General features: G+C 41.2%; 1 protein-coding gene across 3 annotated transcripts in view; it reads left to right on the forward strand.

The window, feature by feature from the left end:
* Positions 1-26,313, forward strand: part of WNK2 (WNK lysine deficient protein kinase 2) — a 171,206-nt gene that overhangs the window by 94,589 nt on the left and 50,304 nt on the right. For all 3 annotated transcript variants that reach the window (XM_069736745.1, XM_069736747.1, XM_069736748.1), the window contains exons 9-19: positions 3,807-4,012; positions 8,256-8,390; positions 8,911-9,084; positions 10,158-10,655; positions 12,063-12,287; positions 12,380-12,429; positions 14,500-14,668; positions 16,229-16,345; positions 23,923-24,093; positions 26,061-26,106; positions 26,202-26,312. In XM_069736745.1, the coding sequence (XP_069592846.1) occupies positions 3,807-4,012; positions 8,256-8,390; positions 8,911-9,084; positions 10,158-10,655; positions 12,063-12,287; positions 12,380-12,429; positions 14,500-14,668; positions 16,229-16,345; positions 23,923-24,093; positions 26,061-26,106; positions 26,202-26,312 (1,902 nt within the window). The remainder of the gene's footprint in view (positions 1-3,806; positions 4,013-8,255; positions 8,391-8,910; positions 9,085-10,157; positions 10,656-12,062; positions 12,288-12,379; positions 12,430-14,499; positions 14,669-16,228; positions 16,346-23,922; positions 24,094-26,060; positions 26,107-26,201; position 26,313) is intronic.

A 26,313-nucleotide genomic window follows, 5' to 3' on the forward strand; every position in this document is an offset into this window, starting at 1 on the left:
AGTATACAGACATTACAGCAACTGGTTCTTTCTGTGAGGTCAACCATTTCCCTGCCTGTTTAAAAACATGTTTTACCTCACAGAAAACACAGGATCACAGCTGGTTCTTTCTGTGAGGTAAAGCATTTCCCTGCCTGTTTAAAAACATGAAGACACAAAAGAGAATAGTAAAACCAAAAACACTCAGTTTGAAAAAATGTTGCAGTAATCCGCAAGTGCTAGTAAAAAATGTAAAAAACAGGGTATTTGGTTGATACGTTTTTTGCAAAAAATGTATACTAAGCTGCTCTACCAAACTTCACGGTATACCCTTATCAGAGCAGTCCTAACTAATGTATGCAATCCCTGTCTGATGTATTTAAAAACCTGGTCATCTGTATATTACCTGTGTGAACAGGGTTCAGAGAGGAAAAATCCATGTGTGCATACAGGGTAGAACAGCTTTTGTGCAGATAGCCCAAGAGGAGTGGTGGAACTCCCCAGTCTTGTAGACACAAGAGAACAATTATGGAAACAGGAACACATGGGCTACTTGCACAGTGAACAAGTCTGTATGCTCATGTTCACACACCACCAAGAAACCTGAAGACTGCTCTGATAAGGGTATACCGTGAAGTTTGGTAGAGCAGCTTAGTATACATTTTTTGCAAAAAACGTATCAACCAAATACCCTGTTTTTTACATTTTTTACTAGCACTTGCGGATTACTGCAACATTTTTTCAAACTGAGTGTTTTTGGTTTTACTATTCTCTTTTGTGTCTTCAGGTTTCTTGGTGGTGTGTGAACATGATCATACAGACTTGTTCACTAGGTAAAACATTTCCCCTGCCTGTTTAAAAACGTGTTTTACCTCAAAGAATACACAGGATCACAGCTGATATTTTTCTGTGAGGTAAAATATCTTTTTATACAGGCAGGGAAATGTTTTACCTCACAGAAAGCAGCAGCTGCAATCCCATGATTTAATGTCTGCATACTGTTTTCCACATTTATGAGATTATCTCGGCACATGGACTATATTTTTCTTTTATAACACTTCCAATTGTGGAACTTATTTTTATGTCTAAGTAAGGTAAAGGATCCAGCTTCCAATATATATAAACATATACAATTTTATTTAATCCAAAAAAAGTAAAAAAATAAACTCTTTGCAAAGTATGTATAAGTGAATACCCTCCATAAAAAAAACGCTTTTCGAGCACTATAGCGTTCTTAGTCCTGATACCTGGTTCAAAACGCGTTGTTTATTTTTATGAAGGGTATTACTGTACAAACTACCATATGTATTTTTTTTTCACTTTTTTTAATGGATGAAAAAAATGTGGTGATTTTGTAGATTTGCTTGTAAGCTGGATTCTTTACTTTTCTTGGACATAACTTCTATCTAAAACGCACCACTCAAAATGGATTGGATTTATAAACCTCTCATGTCCACTGTGCTTTTTTTTTTGCTTTGTATTTTTTTCGCAGCTTAAACTGACCTGCGATGCGTGTTTTGAAATCTTCAACATATCAGTTTCTCTTGCAGGGGTACGCTAAATATTATGTGCATTCCCCCCCCCCCCCCAGAATATTAGATGTGGAAAAAAGCGTATGTGATCTGCACATGACTGTATCAATAAAGTTTTGTCAAAGCAAAATACCAGGAGGTATTAAAAAACAAGGCGGCTTCATCTAAACACATGACAAAAATGTCACGATAACAGTGAAATGGGAAAAAAAAAAACAAGATGGCTAATTTAGCGAATATGTGAAAACATCAAATACTTATCCTGGGAACATAGCTTAAAGACTTGTCACCTAAAAAATGTCTCTTAAAGAAGCACTCCTACTCCCATCCAAGTTTTTATCCTATTAATATATTGCAATCATCATATTATGTAGCACGGTGTACTTACAATTGCTCATTTGCCTTTTTACTCAGCTAATTCTTCTCTTTTCTATTAGGTTTATGATGTCACATGATTAAAAACTGACTAGCTGAATCCTTCTAAGCTCTATGTAGAAACAGGAAGTCAATTTTCCCTGTTTGAGTCATCACTGCAAAAGTCCCTGGCAGGAGGAGGGAGCAGCTGGGTCAGGAGTTGAAGCGGGGGATGATTTTTGCAGGGGAAAGAGACTTGTTGTTTCTACATAGAGCAGAGAAAAGAGAATAATTAGCTGGGTAGAAAGGAAAAATTAGCAATTGTAAGTACACAGTGCTGTATAATATGATTGCAATATATTAAGAGGATAAAAACTTTGATGGGAGTGCTTCTTAAATTTCCTCTGTAGTATCAAGAAATACAAACAAAAACAACCAATAATGATGACAACTAAGGTGATTATCATCACAACACGGTTGGTCGAAGACGACCACCATCATTCCCTTATTATGTATTTGCGTTCTTTCGTCTTATCTTTATCTACAAAGGGTCTTCCGGATCCTGACCAATTTTGGTGGATTATTCTTCCTTGTTAATTAGATTCAGTGGCTTGATTGGCTAAACAATGGCAAGCTTTAGGTGACTTGTGCAATTTTTATTTGAGTCATGTGTTCTTCACTGGACATTATTGATGTGAAGTTAGTCTTGAATCCTTAAAATTATGTTGTATATGTAATTGAGGGATATAAAAAACTACAGTAAACTTATATTCTTTGTTGTTTATGCACTGCGATCTCGGATTGCATTTGATTTCATTACAGAGCAATGAATTGTATTGCTCGTTCTACATCTTGAGCTGGGGGAAGTATCTGCCAGTAGGGAAACCATTAACCTCTAGAATTACTTAGAACTTTGTAATCTATTTATGATTACACAAATACAAAGCTTAACCAGGAAATATGATCCCTTTTAAACATTTACTGGAAACACTAAAAACAAAAAATAAAATTAAATATATATATTAGTGCCCATAATCCTCATATTTTTAGGGCATTGGTCGGAGACTAGCTTCCTTGAGTGGCCACCCTATGGACCATCCGTTTGTGACTTTGCAGTCACTGCTTTAAGCCGTAAACCATTAACCACATATCTGCGCCCACGTCTCCCCTTCATCCGAGACACTCAGGACTTTGAATGCTGTCCCAAGGCTTTGCAATAATTCAATGACCACATTTGTAGCCCTCCTAATATAAAATATTGACTACCACAGATGTAAGGAGGACCATTCACTGGATTTTTTTAATTTTTAAATTGAGTAACCTCCTCCGATTGTTGTGATTCTGGGACAGCTTTTCTTTTTTCTTCAGTGCCCCCTCCATTCCAAAGTTAAGGCCCCTAGTAATGAAGATGCAAATTTTCCCTTCAACCAACTGGGCGTGTACCACAGACAAACTTTGTGAGCGTTGGCTTTTTCTCCTCTGACACTGGCCAATGAAAACACAGCTGCGGAAACAGAAGTTTGGTGGTCTACGCCCAGTTGGTTAAAGGGAAAACTTTTCTCTTTATTACTTGGCGAGAGTGGGTGGGGACGTTCATTTTGGAACACAAGGGCGCAGAAAAAAGAAACTGCTCCAAAATCGGTGAAGCAACACTTGGTAAAATAAATCTAATAGACTGTCCTCTTTGGATGGACATAAAAAAATGTGCTTTGAAATAGAAACCTTCTAAATGTCATGCTTTCTTAGACTTTAGTTGGAAAAAAAAATGATGTGAACCCCTAGTTGACATAAGCAAATTCTCACCATTTTGATGGTCTTTGTATGAATCTATATGTATATTGTCATAGTAAAAAAAAATTTCTGCATGTACATTATTGGCTGATTTTTATTTTTTTTCTTCTATTTTATTTTATTTATTCTTTTAATTTTGCGCTCTGGCAGCTGACAGCACATTTGACAGTGGTCAGGGGTCTACAGTATATTCGGACTCACAAAGCAGTCAGCAAAGTGTAATTTACTCCTCTCTGCCAGACACTCTTCCGCCTGCGGTGCAGCGAGTATACAGCCCACCTATCATCGAGGGCCAGGCTCTTTCACAGAGTCCTCAACATCAGTTGGGGCAATACCAGCAACAACAAGCTGCAGCAGTAAGTAGGACTTTTTATTATTCGGAGAATATTAAAATGGTTTATTCTAGCCAAAAGCATGTATTGGTTCTCCATTTGAAATTTTACCGATGGGACACTTGCCGATTTTCTAGAACAGAGGATCCCGATTCCTCAATATTCCATAGCCACGCAACCTCTTAGCTGCATTCCAATGGACAGGTGACTAATGCTATTGGCAGGAATATACCTTTCAGATTGATTTGACATTGGCATTGATATTGATTTCCAATTGCAATTAATTCTGTGTTTTATTCTTATCTACTGGAAATTCATCGACATATTCTAGTCCTATCGTTTTTGTTTAAAGAACTTTATGGCTCACAAGTCTCCAAGACGACTTCTTCTAGTAAGACCTATAAGGGTTACAGTTACTTGTGAGAGCAGATGTAGTACTTTAGTTGTTAGGACCCGCCAGTGTCTGACGTTTCACTTGTTCTAATTTAATGAGGAGCGAATGTGCTGAGATTAGGTCTTATCAGAGCACGCTCTGGTGCTAAGAGTGTCTTTGGCGTGCTCGAACAATATGTTCGAGTTCACGCGGCTGCATGTCTCGTGGCTTTTAGTCAGCAGAGATTGCCTGTTTGTTAGTCAATTCCTGCATGTGTTGCGGCTGTCGAACAGTCGCGGGGACTCAAACTTATTTTTCGAGCATGCCGAAGACACTCGGTTAGCACCCAAGCATGCTTGGATAACACCTAATCTGAGCACGTCCACTCATCACTTGTCTTAATGACGGCCATTCCCGTCAAAGTTTTTATTTCCTTAATATCTTGCAATCATCATATTATATAGCACTGTGTACTTACAATTGCTCATTTTGCTTTTCTACCCGGCTAAGTCTTTTCTCTGCGCTATGTAAAACCAGAAAGTCTCTTGTCCCCGCATTTATCATTCCTCCTTTCAACTCATGACCCCTCTGCAAAAGTCCCTGGCGGGGGGAAAGAGGGAGCAGAGTCATGCAGGGAAAATTGACCTCCTGTTTCTACATATAGCTTAGAAGGATTCAGCTAGTCAAAGTTTAATCACGGGATGTCATAGACTTAATGGAAAAGAGAAGAATTATCTGGGTAGAAAGACAAAATGAGCAATTGTAAGTGCACAGTGCAATATAATATGATGGCGGCAATATACTAAGAGGATGAAAACTTTGATGGAAGGAGGAGGGCTTCTTTAAGAAATCATTAGAAAAACTCCATTCTTAGTATGCAAACAATCTTTTGACTAGTCGATGGGGCGTTTGTTTTCCCTGACTAGTCATCCCACTTAGCATGAGATCATGCCCCTGTGGGTGTAATAACCTAATTTGCAAGAGCTGGCTTTCTGCAATTTTTGTGCATACTTGCAACTCTTTCCCACAGGTTATTGCACCTCCGAAGCTAGGTGCACGCTTTCTAGCTTCAGAACTGTGCTGCGTATTTCCGGAAGCAAAAAAGAAGCCTGATGTCAACGGAGGAGCAGAAGATCAAGCTTCTTCTTTGCTTCCGGACATGCACAGTCCACCTCTGAAGCTAGAAAGTGTACACCCGGCTTCGGAGGTGCAATAACCTGTGGGAAAGAAAGTCATTCAAAATTTGCAAAGAGTAGGCGATGATGCCGGCTCTTACAAATCATGTTATATGCCCCATTAATTAGCCAAAAGGTTATTTGCATACTAAAAACGGACTTTAAAAATGCTTTGTGTGAAATTTTTAGGCAGGGTATTTATAGAGGAATATACAAATGCTGGTGGTTTTGCGGGGCATTGGGAACCTGTTGGGTTCCCTTTTAAGAGAAAAAAAAAGGGGTTGTCCTCAAAATTGAACAACACGATTTAATTTATTCTGTGACTTTTGTTTGTTCCCAAAAGATCTGATTTGTTTAAAAATGAGAAAAAAATGATCATTCAGTGCCATCCATAGCTAGCGTAATAGTAAAGCTGCATCTGATTACACATTCAGTTCTGCCCCTCTCATTCCTTCTCTGCATGAAGCAATAACCTAGCCGGTTTGATTGAGAGCAGTAATTAAAAAATGCGCACTTTCAGCAAAAACAGGCGAGCAATAAATTAGGCATTGAAATGCGGTCTCTCGGACAGAAACCACTTTCCCGAACCTTTTAGATCAGCCAATATTTTCTCCCTGTGATTGCAGCCTGGTAGGCATTTCCTGCCCTTTTGCAGAGCGCGAAAGGAACACATATTATATGCATTAAAATGCCGATGGTTGCTCGCTGCTCGTTTTTGAGTTGTTTAATTGGCTAATTTACTGAACATTTTTTTTGTTTTTATCACATTTGGCCATTTGCAGTCATCTCCTGTTTCCAGTAGTCTGTCCAAAAAATATATTCAATTATTCAAATCATATTCCTCTGGATATTTAGTATCCATCAGATGGGATTGCCCTGTCTGCCCATGCATGTGTCTGTCCCGCAATCTATTTATAAGCTGTTGATAAAGAACGTTCTCCAAGAGGCGGAAATTAACCTCGGCTCCTGCCGTTTCTCCATCTGAAGGTTGCTGTGCCAAGGCATCAAGCTTCCCCGATCTGCCACTTTGATTGAAAATGTTTAAAGAGACAAAAATGGAAGAAAGTTAACATGCACAGTTGTGTAAAGGCGCAAAGACTTAAACTGGAATGTCGGAATGTCTTACAAAATATAGAACATGGAAAAATGCAGTTTCAGATTTTTTTTTTTTTTCAAATGAAAATTTACACCCCGACGTTAATTTTTATTTTTTCTCATTTTGACTTTTTGGAAACCATGACTTTGAACTGGAGGTCTGCATTCTCAAGTCTTGGTTGCGCAACTCCTATAGTGTAAAGCCGGGCTCACGTTCCAGTAGAGGTGACATATTGCTTAACGGACTTCAGGACATTTAGAAAGAGACGGAAGAACACTCCATAATTAATAGGCTTTCCTCAACATATCTTTATTTTGCTTTCCTGATCCCAAAAGACATTTGTGAATACACTTTTGTAGGTGCAACGTTTCGCATCTTAGACCCTTCATCAAGGTGGAGCGATTTTCTGGATACATCGGAAGATAATGGTGGTCACAGTGAGACGGCAGAAGTCTGACCATATAGAAATGTAACCGAAGTTTTGCAGTTTTGTGTAGTCTGAGACTTAAGTGACACTACCCATTATGCCATCACACTGAGACCACCATGATCTTCTGATGGATCCAGCTATTCGATTCTTGCCTGATGAAGGGTCTAAGCCCTGGAACGTTGCACCTACAAGAAAATATATTCACAAATGCAATTTGTCTATTTAGGCCAAGAAAATGAACAGGAGGAAAAAAAATATTTTGAGGAAAACCTACTAATCATAGAGTGCCGTTCTGTCTATTTCTTAATGTTTTTTAAATGGAAAGATTTGCCAAATAATGTAAATTTTGTATTGTTAAAGGGAACCTGTTGTGTTACATGTTGTCTGATATTGCTGTCCGAATGTTAGCGCAGGAGTTGATGACCAGACTGATGTATAGATTTGTGGGAGAATATTTAGTATAACTTGTGATTTATTCACTCTAGGCTTAGGAGTCCGGTGGGCTGTCTTATTAGTGATATACAACAATGGCTATCTAACTGTGCGGTCAGGCACTGATTAGGACTGCCCACTGGACTCCTAACCATAGGTTTCTAGGAAAAGTCAGTGCCGTATTTTCATTTGAACTTTTCCTATGTCAATTTTCTCACCTCCTCTTGCTCTATAACTGGCTGCCGGCAGATTGGGATACACATACAAGATGGTAGTAGTTCTTTTGGACGTTCTTTGAAAGGAAATTGGCTATACCATTAATACACTTTTAACTATACAGACAGGATCAGAACGGACCACCGTATTATGGTGGGCGCATGTTCTTACTCGGGAAAAGGTTACGGAGATCCAACAGGAGACAATATTACTTGACGTTGACGTGAAAGAAATATTTGCGGCTAAGAACCGTTCTGTAAAAAAAAAAATTCTGAATAAACTCATTTGTATTCATTAGTGAAGCGACCTGTTTCCATAATTGATCTGTTGATTATTGTAGTATGTTTCTTCTACTGCAAAACTGGAAAGTTCCTTCTAATGTGAGAAGGAAGGACGGTAACGTTTGTGCTCCTGGAACCACGGATGTTCTTCACCGTTTTATTCCGACGTTCGTTATGGTTTTTAGTATTCTGCTTGCACCTACTGTATGAAAAGCAATATGAGTGGTAAATCCCACTGTGAATTATTTCCGTTTGCTTTTTTAGCATGGGGTTTCTAGCGCCTCTACATTGCACTCTGGACTGCTACAGCATCATTACCAAGATCCAAGCACATCTTACTCAGTTGTACAACCAACCCCTGCTCAGTTTGGGTCTGCCACTCCGGTATTGTCCAGCCAGGTAAGAAAATAAGCTGTATTTTTTCTTTATTTTACAGCTTAAGGCATCATGTCATTACCAATTCCGCTTAATGCAAAAAAGGATTTTCTGACTTTAATGAAAAAAAAAAAAAGTAAGAGTCCTCCCTACTCGCTAGATTAGAAAACCGCTACATAGAGTGTTTTGCTCGCGTTGGAGGGCATGCTATAACTAGATGGCGCGAATTGGTCCAGCGTCCAGGTCAGTAATGTTTATCCGCTGGGTCTCGCCTCCTACTTTCCAATATCTGTGACTCTTCTTTTCCTAAGCCAACCTAGCACAATGTCACACGTTCAACACGCCACAACGATGGTGTCGCCAATCAAAACAGGAGCCGGGGACACCGGCAGGTAAAGGTGGTGCTCAGGACTCCCGTTAGACGGTCGCAGATTACTGAACCGGCTGCTGGACCAGGTCCTAAATATCGATTCGCAAAACATCAAGTGTATTTTATATAATGATTTAAGATCTTTTCTAACTTTCTTCATTTTTTTAATGGCAGCCAATTCAACACCAAACCATAATACAGCAAATTCCAGCGGGGCAGGCGGTGTGTCCAATGCAGCCTACCTCCCATCCATACCAACAGTACCAGCCCCCGCACTCTCCAGCACCGCTGAAACCTCTCCAGATCTCCACGGTACCATTGCAGCAGCACCAGGTACCTGCATCCCAGGTACAGCCATCTATAGTGTTACCATGATATATACGTCAAACTACATTATCTGCTTCATATAGAAGCACGGAAGCCGCTCCTTTTGTGATGCACAAACCCTGTTGTTGTTTTTTTTTTTTATTTTCTCCATACAGTGTACAGTTTATTAAGTTATAATACAGGAAAGATATATATCTTTGTACCGTGTTAACCAGTGGATAGAAAAATATTTAGAATTGAGAGTCCTCAGTGGTTGATGCCTTTTAATGGCCAACTGAAAAGATGGTAACAAACTGCAAGCTTTCTAGACTACACAGGTCTCTTCATCAGGCATAGGCATGCCTATGCCTGATGAAGAGACCTGAGTAGTCTCGAAAGCTTGCAAATTTTTACCATCTTTTCAGTTGGCCATTAAAAGGTATCAACCACTGAGGACTCTCAATTCTAAATATTAATTTATAATAGAAGCCTTCAATAGCCATTAAATAGGTCTAGGCAAATCAATATATTGCTCCCATTCTTGCACATTTCCAGTAAGTGTGTGTCCTCCCATATTTGTTACTTATGGAATTAACCAACTTCATTTCACCATCTCAAGCTATTTAGTGCTGGTGAATCACATACAAATCAGATTACAAAAATATTTAAGCACAGGTTGTAATGTAACAAAATAGGTAAAAAGCTAAGGGGGTTAATACTTTTGCAAGCCACTGTACATATTTATAAAAAAACAAGTTGATTTCTCTGGAATAATATATCCGATCACAGATATCAAAGTGTCAGTTTAGTCCTCTTTCTATGACCTGCATGCCCATATAGACGACTTAGGAGGGTTAATACTTTTGAGTAATTCCCTTTAAGTAGAAAAAAGTTACCCCAGAGGTGCACAACCTCCTTAATACGGTATCATATTTTTTATTTTATTTTTTTAATGCTTGTGTTTTGTAAATTTAATTTTGCATTTTCAAGTAGCATTTATCCGCTGAGCCTGCCTTGGCTATAAATGTATCACACAGTTTTCATTGCAGTTATGTTATGATGGATTATGTGCAATAATTGTTTTTTTTGTGTTTGTTTTGTGCATTGTTTTTCAGCTTCCTCCGTATCCTCTCATTCCAGCAGTTACTCCTCTCACAGGATTCGAGAGCCTCCCTGCCAATCTCTCTGACTTACCTGCTGTCTGTATCACTCCCCTGCCTGCTCCCTGTCAGTATTTCCCTCCAGGTGTGGTTATGTCCAACCTTCCTGTGACTCTCGCAGGGCCGCCGACAGGGCAAATAGTCAATCCGCAGTTGGTGATACCTTATGAGACAAATCTTATGCAAAATATACAGGTGGCTCCTGTCCCTTTATTAGCTGTGGTTCCCCCTGGTGGGCCTGGATTGCCTATCCCACATCCGCTGCCAATGAATCCCCAAACGCAGGCGTACCAGGCTTCTTTTCAACAGATCATTCACAGTGATGTCCCTTCGGTTCATCACTCACCAAGTGTTCCGCCCGTGTCACAGCAAACCCATCCACTTCCTCCTCAGTCACATCATCCGAGCATAACCCATCCTCCCGATCAGACTACATCTGGGGCTGGGAACCAGGTAATACTTTGTAAAATCCCTATCATTTCTGTTAAGTGTCAACTAAAAGAAACCATAAAAGAAGCCTAACTCTTTTCGAATACAAGGGCATGGGCAAGGACACAATCGGAAGGTCCGAGAGATCACAGTACAGCAGAGGAAAACGGTGTCATACACATAGGATGCCCTTTTTTTTCCAGAAAGGGCATGCTGGCATGTTTAGTTGTTGGAACATGGCAGTCGTATGTGTTACATGCTTACATTACATGGGGATGTGGATGCAAGCATCAGTATGGATCGGAGTGGCTCATTTTGTCTCTAGTCTCAACTGACCACTTTTTGCCTCTTTTTTTGTTTTTCCGGCAATTTAATTTTTTTCTTTTTCTTTTTTTGGGTTGCATTTATTTTCTTCCCTTCACACAGTCCAGATTTAGGCATATAGCCCAGAAGTGTTCACTTTTTAGGGGCTTTTGCCTTTTTGTGGCCACTAGAACTCCCATTCCTTGGTGGCACTGGTTTACCACGTGGCATAGGATATGGAATTTAGACACAATGTAAAACATTTGGGCAACAAGTTTAGTCCAAAATTTTATTAACGCGTAAAAAAAAAAATAGGTCGTAGCTATGTATAACCACATGACCGACGCGTTTTGACCCCCTGTGAGTTCTTAATTATAGTCTAAAGGGTGGTGATTAAAAACCATGGGAGGTTGGACATGTGTGAGAGGCAAGCAGGGTAGAAATTAAAAATCCACCTTTCCCGAAGTCCTCTACACTGATACACCTTAGGAATTGACTTTAGGTGGAAGTGATGGTAGTTAGTATTTTGGGATATTTTTTAGTTTTGTTTTTTTTTGGAGGAGGTGTGATCGTCTGTTATGCACCCATAGCGCCTCTTATGTTTTGAGGACCTTCGAAATCCCCAACCCCTTTTTCCCAGACCTTGAATGACCCGATTACGGTAATCCCTCTTCTAAAGTTTACTAATTACTGATGCAAAATGTACCACTACTTTACATACTGTACACGGCAGACCCTTTACTGAAAGGTGCGTGCCAGGAAATGGATCATCCCCTTTTAATTACAAAAGATACATATGCTGATACCTGGCATGTGTGATCTTTTTTTTTTTTTTTTTACCTTTTTTGTTTTGGTATCCTTCTTATTTCCATTACACATCATCATTTTAAAGATCTGTTAATTTACCAAATGATTGTATTTAGGAGTTTTAATTTTGGGATTGGTGCAAATGGTCAGTGAGGTATGGACTTAGTGTAATTCCTTTTACAGACGTTACTTTTGTATTTTTATCTTATGATGTTATTTCTTTTTTCACGGTCTTAAATCTGCTACTAATATTAGTTTAGCAGGCTGTGTTTCTGGATGTATCGTGACATAATATAAATATGTGCCCCCTATGTTGTCCAGGTCATTGGTCTTCCGCAGTATTCGGTGGACCTGGTCACTCCCATAACAATGATGCCGGTTGCATCGGTGGTGTCGCCACCTATTCATCTCCCAAATGAGACTCCACCTCCTATGCAAGGGCAAGATCCACTTGCGCAAGTATCGTACCCACGTGCCGTAACGGAGGCGACTTTTGCTGAATATCCGAGTTCAGCCATCCGGCAGTACACAGATCCCAGTCAAGAGGTGCTTATTTTTTCATTTCTACATTGTAAGTTAGTTATTTTATAGTGTCACAATTTTTATAATTTTTTTGAATCCCTTTTTTATTATTTTAGGATACGATATTACAAGAGAATCTTCTCGCCTCAAATCAAAGCTATGACAAGTGAGTGTGAGAAAGGAGCAATTGGCTCACCTGTCCGGGTGCATGGCAAAATACTCCAGTAATACCAGCAGTCCAAACAACAGCCGGCACTGGCATCTTCTTAAAATAATTGCTTTATTGATCCAGTAGTATAAAAAAAGGCACAAAAAATGGTTGAACACAACAGCACAAAAATTAAAAAGGCAGAAAAGAAATATTCGTTGTGCTCCCAGGCAACATGTTTCAGACCTACATGGTCCTTTGTCATGCTATTATAAGTCTTTTAAGCCAGAATCTCAATTTGCAGACACTGTGTTTCGGGGTATTGCCCCTCGTCAGTGCAAAGTGGAGATCTGGTTTGGCTGTGTGAGAGCATATTTCTCGGAGGAGCATTGCGGCTTTAAGTCTCCTCATCTTGGCATGCTTAGCATGTTAATATCTGCAAGGAGAAACGATACTTCATGGATATCGGTTGGACGCCTCTTGCACAGCCAAACCAGATTTCCACTTTGCACTGACGAGGGGCAGTACCCCGAAACACAGTGTCTGCAAATTGATATTCTGGTTTGGCTATTATCCTAAGTCATGTGACAAGGCTCGTTAAAGGATCAACATTGACTTGTAGGATTACTACCGTCCAATAGGTGGCACTAGTTCTCTTCCCCTCTCAAGAGACAATTTGCATAATTAGCATATTTCCCAGAGGAGCATTGCGGTTTTAAGTCTGCTCATCTTGGCATGCCTAGCATGTCAATCTCCACAAGGAGAAACGATACTTCATGGATAGCATTCTGTTGAGCTATTGGACTGCAAAGACCCCATATATTGGCCCTCTTCTGTCGGTGTCTGATCCTTCACTTACGATAAACAAGGGCTTTTTAGATTATCTCCTTGCTTAAAAAAAACTAAAATAAAAAGATAATAAAAATAAAATAAAAATAAAAAATATAATAAAAAAATGAACTATGTGTCAACCCAGGGAGTTGGTCACTTTTATTGGAGATCAAAGGTCTCTTTTTCATACAAAGTAAGATGGCAGTAGCTAAATGATTTATACACACGGTCACTTGTTGGGGCAACGCTAGTCACCGCCAGGCATTCTGACAACATGAGTTGACAGTGCACTCTCCTGCCGGCTCGTTACATCTGCTCTGAGCCAGCGAGAGAGCGCACTGTTATTGTGCACATCACGCAGAGACTAGCCAGTGAAATGAAGTTTATTCCTTGTTTCAGAGAGGTTGCAGAGCCTGCAGAAGTGACCTCTGCCTCTATCTCCTGATGACGCTTCACTTGCATGCACTGGGATTCTCAAAAGAAGCGTCATAAAAAAGAAAGTAGGGGAAAAAAAAAAAAGAAAAGCAGTTAGTGTAGTTAGGGGAAGGATATCAATTTTTTTAAGAAAATTATATTTGAAAATAGTTTAGATTATGGCATTAAAGATTTAGCATGAATATTAATTTGTATTTTGGACCACCCAAAAGCGCTTCCTTCTTCTCAGTAATTGAATTACATGGCTTCACGTTCTCTGAAGAGGTCACCATCTCAGTGTCTAGAATTTCCTGTATGATGAGGCTGCATGGACTATACCAGTGAAGTTCCCAACATTGGGAACAGAAATTCTTATCACCATGACTGATGATGATTAGACAGCTCATGTTACAATTATAGTGCAGCAGATCAGTTTAGCCTCCTGAATGTTTACTTAAAATATATTACCTCATTTAAGACAAAGTGAGGGGAGAGATGTTCACAGTGCTACTAAAGCTGGCCTAGATGGCACTGGCACGAGAGAGTCATGTGGTGCTGTGCAGATACAACATAAGATTTATAGCACTGCATAGAGGAATAAAATGTAAGGTGAAATCTGCAAATCAAAATGGAGGTTGACAAAGCCGGGGTGTCAACTGTAGGGAATTCAGTACACTATGTATAAGCGGAGTGCAAAGTGTGATGGACAATCAAGTGGTGGGTGCATCGGGGGGAAAAATAACTGGACTGCTTCTTGAAATGCTAAATGTATTAGATTTTGTTTGGAATTTTAGCTGAGGGATGTGCAGGTAAGCATGCACCCTTTTATGTCTCCTCTTAAAGCTTTATAGGTTCTGATGCGGCATCTGGTAAAGAAATGAGCGATGGGTATGAGGGCATCCATGGTAGCGGTAAGCAAGATGGAAAACCAACAAGGAAACATCACCGGAGGTCGTCTCGCACTCGCTCCCGGCAGGAAAAGACCAATAAACCCAAACTGACCATTCTCAATGTAAGACCATGCCCAATATAATGAAACTAGATGGTGGCCCGATTCTAACGCATCGGGTATTCTAGAATATGTATGTAGTTTATTTATGAAGTTTTCAGAATAATGCAATTTATACACAGGATTCGGCCGGCCGGGCACGACCAATTAGCGAAGCGTGGTTCAAATTCCGCGCCAATTAACGGGCGAACTGCACCTGTCGCTGATTGTTCGCGGCCGGGTGTGACCAATCAGTAAAGCCAGGACAGAGTCTCAGTAGGCCCCACTCTTTAACACATACCATGATTCATGATGCACAGATACAGCAGAGAAATATAGCACAGCCAAGTAGCGTATAACACAGCCCACGTAGTATATAGCACAGCCCACGTAGTATATTGCCCAGCCACGTAGTATATTGCCCAGCCACGTAGTATATTGCCCAGCCACGTAGTATATTGCCCAGCCACATAGTATATTGCCCAGCCACGTAATATATTGCACAGCCACATAGTATATAGCACAGAGACGTAGTATATAACACTATAACACTGCCCATGCAGTATATAACACAGGCCACGTAGTATAGAGCACAGCGATGTAATATATTGCCCAGCCACGTAATATATACCACAGCCGCGTAATATATACCACAGCCCACTCAGTATCTAACACAGCCCACGTAGTATATAGCAATGTGGGCACCATATCCCTGTTAAAAAAAAGAATTAAAATAAAAAAGTTATAATACTCACCCTCCGTCGGCCACCCGGAACCAGCCCAGGTGTTTACCGATGCTCCGGTTCCAAGAGTGCATTACGGTCTCACGAGATGATGATGTAGCGTCTCACAAGACCGCTACGTCATCATCTCGCGAGACTGCAATGCATGGACCGGTCACTGGAGCGTCGCGAGGAGCGGGAAAGGCTTGTGTTGGATCCGGGGGGCTGACGGAAGGTGAGTATATAATGATTTTTTATTATTTTTAACATTAGATCTTTTTACTATTGATGCTGCATAGGCAGCATCAATAGTAAAAAGTTGGTCACACAGGGTTAATAGCATTAACGGAGTGCGTTACACCACAGCATAACGTGGTCCGTTAACGCTGCCATTAACCCTGTGTGAGCGCTGACTGGAGGGGAGCATGGAGCGGGCCCTGACGGCAGGGGAGCAGGGAGCGGCCATTTCGCCGCCGGACTGTGCCCGTCGCTGATTGGTCACGGCAAAACGGCCACGACCAATCAGCGACTTGGGATTTCCGTGACAGACAGACAAACAGACGGAAGTGACCCTTAGACAATTATATAGTAGATGATAACCAGTATGACAGAGTGTAAATTGTGAGTGTTATGTGTGAAATGGTTTTGTGGATTTCTGTACTTTCTCATTACTAATGTATTGACTTCCAGGATCTTGCTAAATTTTAGAATAACTACATAAACAATAATCTCATGGAAATTGTAAACTTTTTTTTTCCTTTTTCACACAATTGCCAAGGTATGGAACCCCACATTTTGTAGATTGATGCCTTTTTTTTCATGTGTTTTTTATTTTTGTCTATTTTCTTGATATTTTTGATAGGTGTCGAACACTGGAGACAAAATGGTAGAATGTCAGCTAGAAACACACAACCATAAAATGGTAACCTTTAAATTTGACTTGGATGGTGACGCACCCGAGGAGATTGCTACATACATGGTAAATCTAATTGGGGATATTGCAATGGTTATATTATGGCTAAAAGTTTAAAAAATTGTTATGCGCTACGCAGAGAGACTCAGCAAGACTGGCACCAAACTAGCAAAGGCGCAGCCACAGACTCCCTTGGGGAAACTGCCCAGCTAGACGAGCCCTTGAGGGCAGGGAATACTCTTCACCCAGCTCCCAGAGATGGAAGGGGTATTTGTCAGAGCCCTTCCCAGGCCCACTGTCGCCTCCCAGCTGCGTCTGGTGCCTAACCAAGAACTAGGTGGGTACGTCTGTAAGAACCCCTGGGAGTGTAGCACAAAGATACCAGGAGAAGAACCCTAAGGAAAACCCTGAAAAGATAGCTAACAATATTGCCAGCACCACTCGCCTCCAAAGCACATAGAAGCTGCAATAAATAGCCCGCCTGATGATGAAGGAACTGATCAGGTGTTGACTACCTCCCAATCATCCCCAGATAGCCACTCCCTGCTAACTTGCACAGCAGAATGGGCACAATCCCACCACTGCCTAGTACAAGACACAGCAGCAGCATCCTGTGTTACCTGGCAACCAGGGAACACAGCGTCCCATGTTCCCCAGGCAGTGAAATATTACATCTATAGAATGGCAGGAATAGAACTAAGCAACCGCACATGTGAAAAAGACTTGGGTATACTAATAGATCACATACTGCACATGAATCAACAGCGTGACGCCGCATCAAAAAAGGCAAACACAGTTCTAGGATGTATTAAGAGAAGCAAAGAGTCTAGATCACGTGAAGTAATTATCCCCATCTACTCCTCCTTGGTCACGCTGAGTCCAGTTCTGGGCATCACATTTTAAAAAGACATTGAAAAACTGGAGGAAGTTCAGAGAAGATCTATCAGGGTGGTGAGCAGACTGCAAAGTATGTCCTACAAGGAACAGTTAAAGGATCTGGGAATGTTTAGCTTGCAAAAAAGAAGGCTAAGAGGAGACTTAATAGTTGTCTACAGATATCTGGGATAAGGGATGTCACAGTGTAGAGGGATTATCCTTTTTCTCATTTGCAAATGTAAACACGAGGACCAATGGAATGAAGATGAAAGGATGAAGATACAGATAAGATATTAGAAAAAACTTTTTGACAGCGAGGGTGATCAATGAATGGAACAGGCTGCCACGAGAGTTCTCCTTCAATGAAAGTCTTCAAACAGAGGCTGGACAGACATCTGTCTGAGATGGTTTAGTGAATCCTGCATTGAGCAGGGGGATGGACACGATGACTCAGGAGGTCCCTTCCAACACTAACATTCTATGATTCTATGAAATCTGTGGGTGATAGTGTCCGGCATCCCCACACATCCTTCTACTCCAGAATGCAATGCTCCAAGAGATTGGAATGGTTTCCCTGTGTGCGTGGTAGCTCTGCCTCCAGGGTCAGGACAATGGCGGTTCTTGTGACCGGATCAGCTTGGACCCGAACCATTTCCAAGTGGTTGCATAGAACCACAATTCCTAACCAAAATTGAAGTTGTAGCTAAACGTTTAACAAATCTTTTGGTGGGTGGGGGTTAGAAATGCTTGGCTCATCAGATAAAAAGTGCTATACCTGTAGACCGGTATAGAATAGCAGACTGTGTAGACCGGTGTAGAATAGCAGACTGTGTAGACCGGTGTAGAATAGCAGACTGTGTAGACCGATATAGAATAGCATACTGTGTAGACCGATCTAGAATAGCAGGCTGTGTAGACCGGTATAAAATAGCATGCTGTGTAGACCTGTATAGAATGGCAGGCTGTGTAGACCGGTATAGAATAGAATAGTGGACTGTAGACTTCTGTTATACCTGTACACCATTACCTGCTCACTCATATATATCAGCTGAGTGTTTCTGACCTGTGGTTTGAGTGATCAATGCTTTTAGGGGAGCAAAAAAATATTTAAAAAAAGTTAGAATAGCAGGCTGTGTAGACCGGTATAGAATAGCAGGCTGTGTAGACGGTATAGAATGGCAGGCTGTGTAGACCAGTGTGAGGGTGATCTCTTAAAGTGAGATCAATATGATTGCTTGTACCTGACCAAATATAAGCTGAGTGCTAGCTTAGAGGCCAAGAATGCATTACATACACAAAGACGATACACACAGCCTCTCTCAGCGAAAGTTGTTCCCCAACTGCTTTATTCTGAACAAAGGATGATACTTAAAACAGGTAATGGGGGAGGTCGCACAACCTCTGAATGGTTAGGGTCACTCTGATTGGTTCATTCCAAGCTTCATTTTCAAATATGGTGTATTCCAGTATCTTCACTCCTGCATTCCAAAGATTCCTTCCAAGACCGTTTCAAAGATCTCCAAGACATCTTCAAAGACGCAATCGCCATCTTGCTACACCATATCTGAACTGACTTATATAAGGTTTAATAATTGATTTCATTAGCCATTTTCTCCTTCACACCAGTATAGAATAGCAGGCTGTGTAGACCGGTATAGAATGGCAGGCTGTGTAGACCGGTATAGAATGGCAGGCTGTGTAGACAGGTATAGAATGGCAGGCTGTGTAGACCGGTATAGAATGGCAGGCTGTGTAGACCGGTATAGAATGGCAGGCTGTGTAGACCGGTATAGAATGGCAGGCTGTGTAGACCGGTATAGAATGGCAGGCTGTGTAGACCGGTATAGAATGGCAGGCTGTGTAGACCGGTATAGAATGGCAGGCTGTGTAGACCGGTATAGAATGGCAGGCTGTGTAGACAGGTATAGAATGGCAGGCTGTGTAGACCGGTATAGAATGGCAGGCTGTGTAGACCGATATAGAATGGCGGGCTGTGTAGACCGGTATAGAATGGCGGGCTGTGCAGACCGGTATAGAATGGCAGGCTGTGTAGACCGGTATAAAATGGCAGGCTGTGTAGACTGGTATAGAATGGCAGGCTGTGTAGACCGGTATAGAATGGCAGGCTGTGTAGACCGGTATAGAATAGAATAGTAGATTGTAGACTTCTGTTATACCTGTACACCATTACCTGCTCACTCATACAGTTAGGTCCATATATATTTGGACAGAGACAACATTTTTCTAATTTTGGTTATAGACATTACCACAATGAATTTTAAACAAAACAATTCAGATGTAGTTGAAGTTCGGACTTTCAGCTTTCATTTGAGGGTATCCACATTAAAATTGGATGAAGGGTTTAGGAGTTTCAGCTCCTTAACATGTGCCACCTTGCTTTTAAAGGGACCAAAAGTAATTGGACAATTGACTCCAAGGCTATTTCATGGACACGTGTGAGCAATCCCTTCGTTATGTCATTCTCAATTAAGCAGATAAAGTGCCTGGAGTTGATTTGAGGTGTGGTGCTTGCATTTGGAAGGTTTTGCTGTGAAGTAAACATGCGGTCAAAGGAGCTCTCCATGCAGGTGAAACAAGCCATCCTTAAGCTGCAGAAATAGAAACAAAATCATCCGAGAAATTGCTACAATATTAGGAGTGGCAAAATCTACAGTTTGGTGCATCCTGAGAAAGAAAGAAAGCACTGGTGTATTGATAAATGCAAAAAGACCTGGGTGCCCACGGAAGACAACAGTGGGGGATGATCGCAGAATAATCTCCATGGTGAAGAGAAACCCCTTCACAACAGCCAACCAAGTGACCAACACTCTCCAGGAGGTCGGCGTATCAATATCCAAATCTACCATAAACAGAAGACTGCATGAAAGAAAATACAGAGGGTTCACTGCACGGTGCAAGCCACTCATAAGCATACGATACGATACGATACGATACACTTTATTGATCCCGTGGGAAATTATGGTATCACAGCAGCACGACTTAAATCATAAAAATCATAAAGGAATTACATAGTTGACATGACAGTGGAGTTGACAGAAGAACATTATACATTATACATTAGAATAGGACATACACAACGAGTGAACTGAAATGTAGAGAAATAAGTAGACATTCACCTTGGTGGTTTAACCCTAATGTTATTGTTGTACATTCCCATGGAAGTTGGCACAAACGATTTCCTATATTTTTCCTTCTTACACCTCAGAAGTATAAGCCGGTTACTGAAGGTGCTCTTCTGTCTCATGAATAGCTCATATAATGGATGTGCATTATTGTTCATAATTGCCACACACTTTTTCAGAGTTCTTCTCTCCACTACCTCCCCAAAAGAGTCCAGATTACAGCCGACAGCAGAACTTGCCTTCTTAATAATCTTATTCAGCTTATTAGCATCAGAGGCCCGCACACTACTACCCCAGCACGTGATTGCAAAAAAGATGGCACTTGCCACCACAGATTGGTAGAACATTTCTAACATTTTGCTACACACACTAAAAGACCTCAGTTTCCTTAGGAAATACAATCTGCTCATCCCCTTCTTGTAGACAAACTCTGAGTGGCATCTCCAGTCCAGTTTGCTATCCAAATGGACCCCCAAATATTTGTAACTCTCCACCTGCTCGACCTCCTGACCAGCAATAGTGATCGGTAAGCATTCCAACTTAATCCTGCTATAGTTGGCCACCAACTCCTTGGTTTTCTTAACATTTAGTTGTAGATAGTTACCATTGCACCAATCCACGAAATTCGACACCACCCTTCTATATTCCTCATCCCCCTGATCTCCCCTAATGCAACCCACAACCACAGAGTCATCCGAAAATTTTTGAAGGTGGCAAAGTTCAGATTTATACTGAAAGTCTGAAGTATACAGTGTGAATAGAAAGGGCGCAAGCACCGTTCCCTGGGGGGCACCTACACTGCTCAATAATCTGCTTGACACCACTGCTCCCATCTGTACAAACTGTGGCCGATCTGATAGGTAGTCAGTTATCCAATTTCTCATCCCCTCCTCAACCTTCATATCAGTCATCTTTTTGTGTAGTAAAAGTGGCTGCAGGGAGTTAAATGCACTCGAGAAATCGAAGAACATCGCTCGCACCGTGGTTCCGTCAATCTCCAGAAATGAATGTACCCTATGTAACAGAGAAAGGATAGCATCATCCACCCCCAATCTATGTCGGTAGGCAAACTGAAGGGGATCGATAAAAGCGTTAACCCTCGGTCTTAAGTGAGCAAGCACTAATCTTTCCAAGGCCTTCATAGCGTGAGATGTTAAGGCTACAGGACGATAGTCATTTAGGGTTGCAGGAGAAGTCGTCTTGGGTACCGGCACCAGACAGGAAGTTTTCCATAACACTGGTACCCTCTGTGTTTGTAGACTTCCATTAAATAGGCGTGTAAAGACAGTACACAGCTGGTCTGCACAAACTTTAAGGACACGTGAACTGAGTCCATCAGGTCCTGCAGCTTTACCAATGTTAAGTGACTTAAACTGCCTCCTCACATCATTTTCGGATACTCTAAAATTAGTCTGCTCATCCTTCAATATCGATGTTGCAGAATTTGCACCCAGTTCCCATCCACTATCAGTTGGTATTACACATGTACTGCTAAATCTGTTGAAATACTGATTCATCTCATTAGCCTTGTCCATTGTTCCTCGATCATTTTCAGGCCTCAGCTTAAGCCCAGTCAGTAATTTCATTCCTGACCAAACTTCTCTGGTATCAAGAATAAAAAGGCTAGACTGGACTTTGCTAAAAAAACATCTAAAAAGCCAGCACAGTTCTGGAAGAACATTCTTTGGACAGATGAAACCAAGATCAACCTCTACCAGAATGATGGAAAGAGAAAAGTATGGCGAAGGCGTGGTACAGCTCATGATCCAAAGCATACCACATCATCTGTAAAACACGGTGGAGGCAGTGTGATGACTTGGGCATGCATGGCTGCCAGTGGCACTGGGTCACTAGTGTTTATTGATGATGGGACACAGGACAGAAGCAGCCAAATGAATTCTGAGGTATTCAGAGACATACTGTGTGCTCAGATCCAGCCAAATGCAGCCAAACTGATTGGTCGTCGTTTCATACTACAGATGGACTATGACCCAAAACATAAAGCCAAAGCAACCCAGGAGTTTATTAAAGCAAAGAAGTGGAATATTCTAGAATGGCCAAGTCGGTCACCTGATCTCAACCCAATTGAGCATGCATTTCACTTGTTAAAGACTAAACTACAGACAGAAAGGCCCACAAACAAACAGCAACTGAAAACCACCGCAGTGAAGACCTGGCAAAGCATCAAAAAGGAGGAAACACAGCGTCTGGTGATGTCCATGAGTTCAAGACTTCAGGCAGTCATTGCCAACAAAGGGTTTTCAACCAAGTACTAGAAATGAACATTTTATTTAAAACTATTTGAATCTGTCCAATTACTTTTGGTCCCTTTAAAAACAGAGTGGCACATGTTAAGGAGCTGAAACTCTTAAACCCTTCATCCAATTTTAATGTGGATACCCTCAAATGAAAGCTGAAAATCTGACCTTCAACTGCATCTGATTTCTTTTGTTTAAAATTAATTGTGGTAATGTCTATAACCAAAATTAGAAAAATGTTGTCTCTGTCCAAATATATATGGACCTAACTGTATATATATATCAGCTTAGTGTTTCTGACCTGTGGTTTGAGTGAGCACTGCTTTTAGGAGAGAAAAAAAATATTTAAAAAAGTTAGTTTAGTTGCACTTTTTACAAGTTTAATATACGGTGCTATTAACATTTGTGTCGTGCCTTCAGCAATGTGGCCTTACATCCCAATAAGTTGACCTTCTCGGTCTCCTGTGCAAGTGACAACCAAAATCGATCACTGTCTTAATTGCTTGACTCATGGATGAGTGGCGCTAATTAATGCTGGTAGGATCTAGTTTTGCAAACTAAAGGGGAATGGAATACATTTTGACTATGACCTTATAACTGAGTGGGTGTGAAGATCTTTTAAATTCACTATTTTTAATACAACAACTATATTTCTGCCGAATCTATAAATGCCGCCGTAGATAAAACCTGGTCAGAACGCAGTGCGTGGACTGGCCAAGCGGCTCTCTGGACCGGAGCGTGACGGCTTCATACATTTGTATCCAGGTGGCACTGCGTTCCAATCTCGTTCCGATTTATACGGCCCTCTGACTGCTCGCTAACCCAAATGTACATGTGTATTGGATGGGGGGATTAATGGGACAAATAAGGTTGATGGGCTAACGGCCATAAATATACATGCGTGACCAAGAAGTGTTTATTGCATTGGGGAGAAGGGATCATCTTTTTTTTTTATTTGAGAAGCTTGATCTTCTAGGGAAAGTGATCCAGCAGAGGACCAGAAATGGACACCTGTGGACCACCGTAGAGAAGTGTCTGCATCTTTTTTGCACACCTCAGTGCCCACATCATAATTTTGACAACCGTTACTTTTTGCTTTTTCTATTTGTTCGTTCTTTATCCACGACTGAGCTGTAAACTTAACCTGCCGCATTGTTTTTAGGAGATACAATGTGCTGTAGTCTTTCCATTTTGCCAGCGGATGTTCCTGATGGGGTGCACAGATAATAGACATTTTAGCACATGTAGTGTTGTAGGATCGCAGTATTTTGTGTTATCTCTTTCCTTCAGATTTCTAAGCTTTGTAACTATGGCTTTCTATTCTAACAGCGCTGCCTTCTGCATTAATATTTCCGTATGTTTCCAGGTGGAAAATGAATTCATACTGCAGTCCGAGAAAGAGATTTTCATTGAGCAGATGAAGGATGTGATCGACAAGGCGGAGGACATGCTGAGCGAGGATGCAGAAGGGGAGAGAAGCTCCGATCAAGGGGCAAGTCCTCAGCAAACAGACTCCTTCAGGGTGGAAATGAGGGAGGTACAGTGCACTTTTTTTTTGTTTTTTGTTTGGTGCATTCAGTCATGGATTAGTAGAAACATGTCTGTGACATGACCGCTATCCCTGGGAAGAAATTGACTGCTGTCCACCCCCGGCTGTCAGCACCTGCCGCTCTCAGCCGCTTAAATTACAGATTTATTGCAAAGTAATTTATTGGAAGTCTGGCCACAAAGGAACAAGGATGTGCAATGCATAATTCTCATGGTCTTCCTAAATGTCCACTACAGATTTTTCTTATTTTATTAGACATATAAGCTTTTTTACAGGATTATATGTTGGTGCCATTTGATGTGTTGTAAACCTGCCAAGCTTGGTGCGTGTATAAAAACAATGAATTGCAGAACAATTGCTGCCAGGCACTTTTATGCTTGGATGATGATAGGAAACAAATGTATAAAACTGTTGATGTTCTAATGAAAACACTAATTGGCTTCTACTGCTCCCATTCATTCAGTGGAGATTGAACAAGAAGTTTTGGCCACATCAAAACTGAAAACGAGAAACGGAGGCCACCCAGTATTTGGAAATTTGGGTGTGATAACCTAGACCTGTTGGCCTGACATAAGAGTCTTTTGTAGGGGAGGCCCCTTTACAGCGGGTCATGCCGTACCAGAAACCAAAGATTGAATTCTGATCTCGAGGCCATCTGTGAAGGTAGCCCACATTTTAGACTAGGGAAGCCCTAAGATTGCCAGGATTGCTTTTGAAGAACTGGACAGTTCTAACAAATTCGGGACTGTTGGTAACAATGGCCTTACGCTTTATGCAAAAGTTGTGTATGGGAAACTTAACATGCAGCAAAAGTTTTCTAGTATCAACTACCACCCTATTTGTTGGTCAAATATGCCTCCTCTGGAACATGGCTGTTGGATAACCGCTTCCCCGCGTGTAAGGGCAGCACAAAGGATTATTCAACACCTCTCATGCCCACTATGGGAGGTGAGAGATGTTGCTGACATTGCCTCGGTGGCCTCGGTTCACGTCCAGCAGGTCATATTAATTAGACGTATTTTCAGTCCTAGTGTGGTCCGACAAAACATCGTATTGCCCTCGGACCAATGTTGGTCTACGTGACTGTGCAAATGTCCAATTTTTTATATTTTTTCCCTTGAACAACATGCCCGAGTTTGATGTGATCTTTGGATCGCACTCGACAATGCAAATCAGTCAGTCAATGGAAAACATCGGCCAGTTCTCGGATGGCATCGGAGTGTAGTCTGATGTCATCGGTCTGACAGAATGGAGAAGATTGAGACATTTTTTTCTAAATCTTCTCATTCAAGGGAATCGGATTACACTCTGGTCAGAGCGTTTTGCATAATCGGCCCGATTGTCTCAGAGGGGTAGAATATATGCTTGTGTGACCCCCGTCCTTACAACGTAGAATCGGATGGTTGTACAAGACCTGAAGAGACCGTCTACGCAATGTCAACGGCACCTTTCACCCCAGATATGGTAAAGAAGAGTGCTGTGTAACCCCAAAAAATAAACAACAATAGAATAGACTTAAAAGTAGAATAGACCTGAAGAAGAGGTATTTTAAAATGGACAAGATTCATCAGTTCTCAACAGTATTAGGAAATAAAATAGTTTGAAATGGTTTAAAACTTTGCGTAATTCGTGCTTGCTCAAAAAATGTGCAACTTTTGGCCTTTTTACTCCAGTCAAAGTCAGCCAGAGGTGGCACAGGCGACAAATTCATCTTAATTTACTCCCCCCAAAAAAGAAAGTTGTGTTATTTATAGTGTTTATTGCGGTGGTGCACCAAATTTATTAAGAGGCGCTGGCCTCTTAGTTTAGCACGTGTTACGTTTCATCAAGACAGGCATGAAAAAAGGCAATCTTGATGAATCGGGGACCATGTCTGTCTGGGCAGATTTTTATTTGGTTCTGTTTTTAAGTCTAGTGGACACTTTTTAATGTATTTACCCTTTTTTCCCTCCAAGGAAAATCCACTCAATCCTGCAAAAACACCAGTATATCAGCAGAACGGTATGACGTTTACAGCAGTTTTTTATTTTATTTTTTTGCCTTAGAGGTGTCTGAAATGGACAATCTGGAAATGATCATCTTTTTCTTTCCTTCAGTTTTGCATACGGGAAAGAGGTGGTTCATCATCTGTCCCGTGAAGGAATGTCCGAGTCCTGCAGAAGTGTCATCCGTTAATGGTAACCAGGAAAATCTGAATAATCTCGCAGG

This window comes from Ranitomeya imitator, chromosome 8 (assembly GCF_032444005.1).
Source record: "Ranitomeya imitator isolate aRanImi1 chromosome 8, aRanImi1.pri, whole genome shotgun sequence".
In the NCBI taxonomy this organism is placed as follows: domain Eukaryota; kingdom Metazoa; phylum Chordata; class Amphibia; order Anura; family Dendrobatidae; genus Ranitomeya; species Ranitomeya imitator.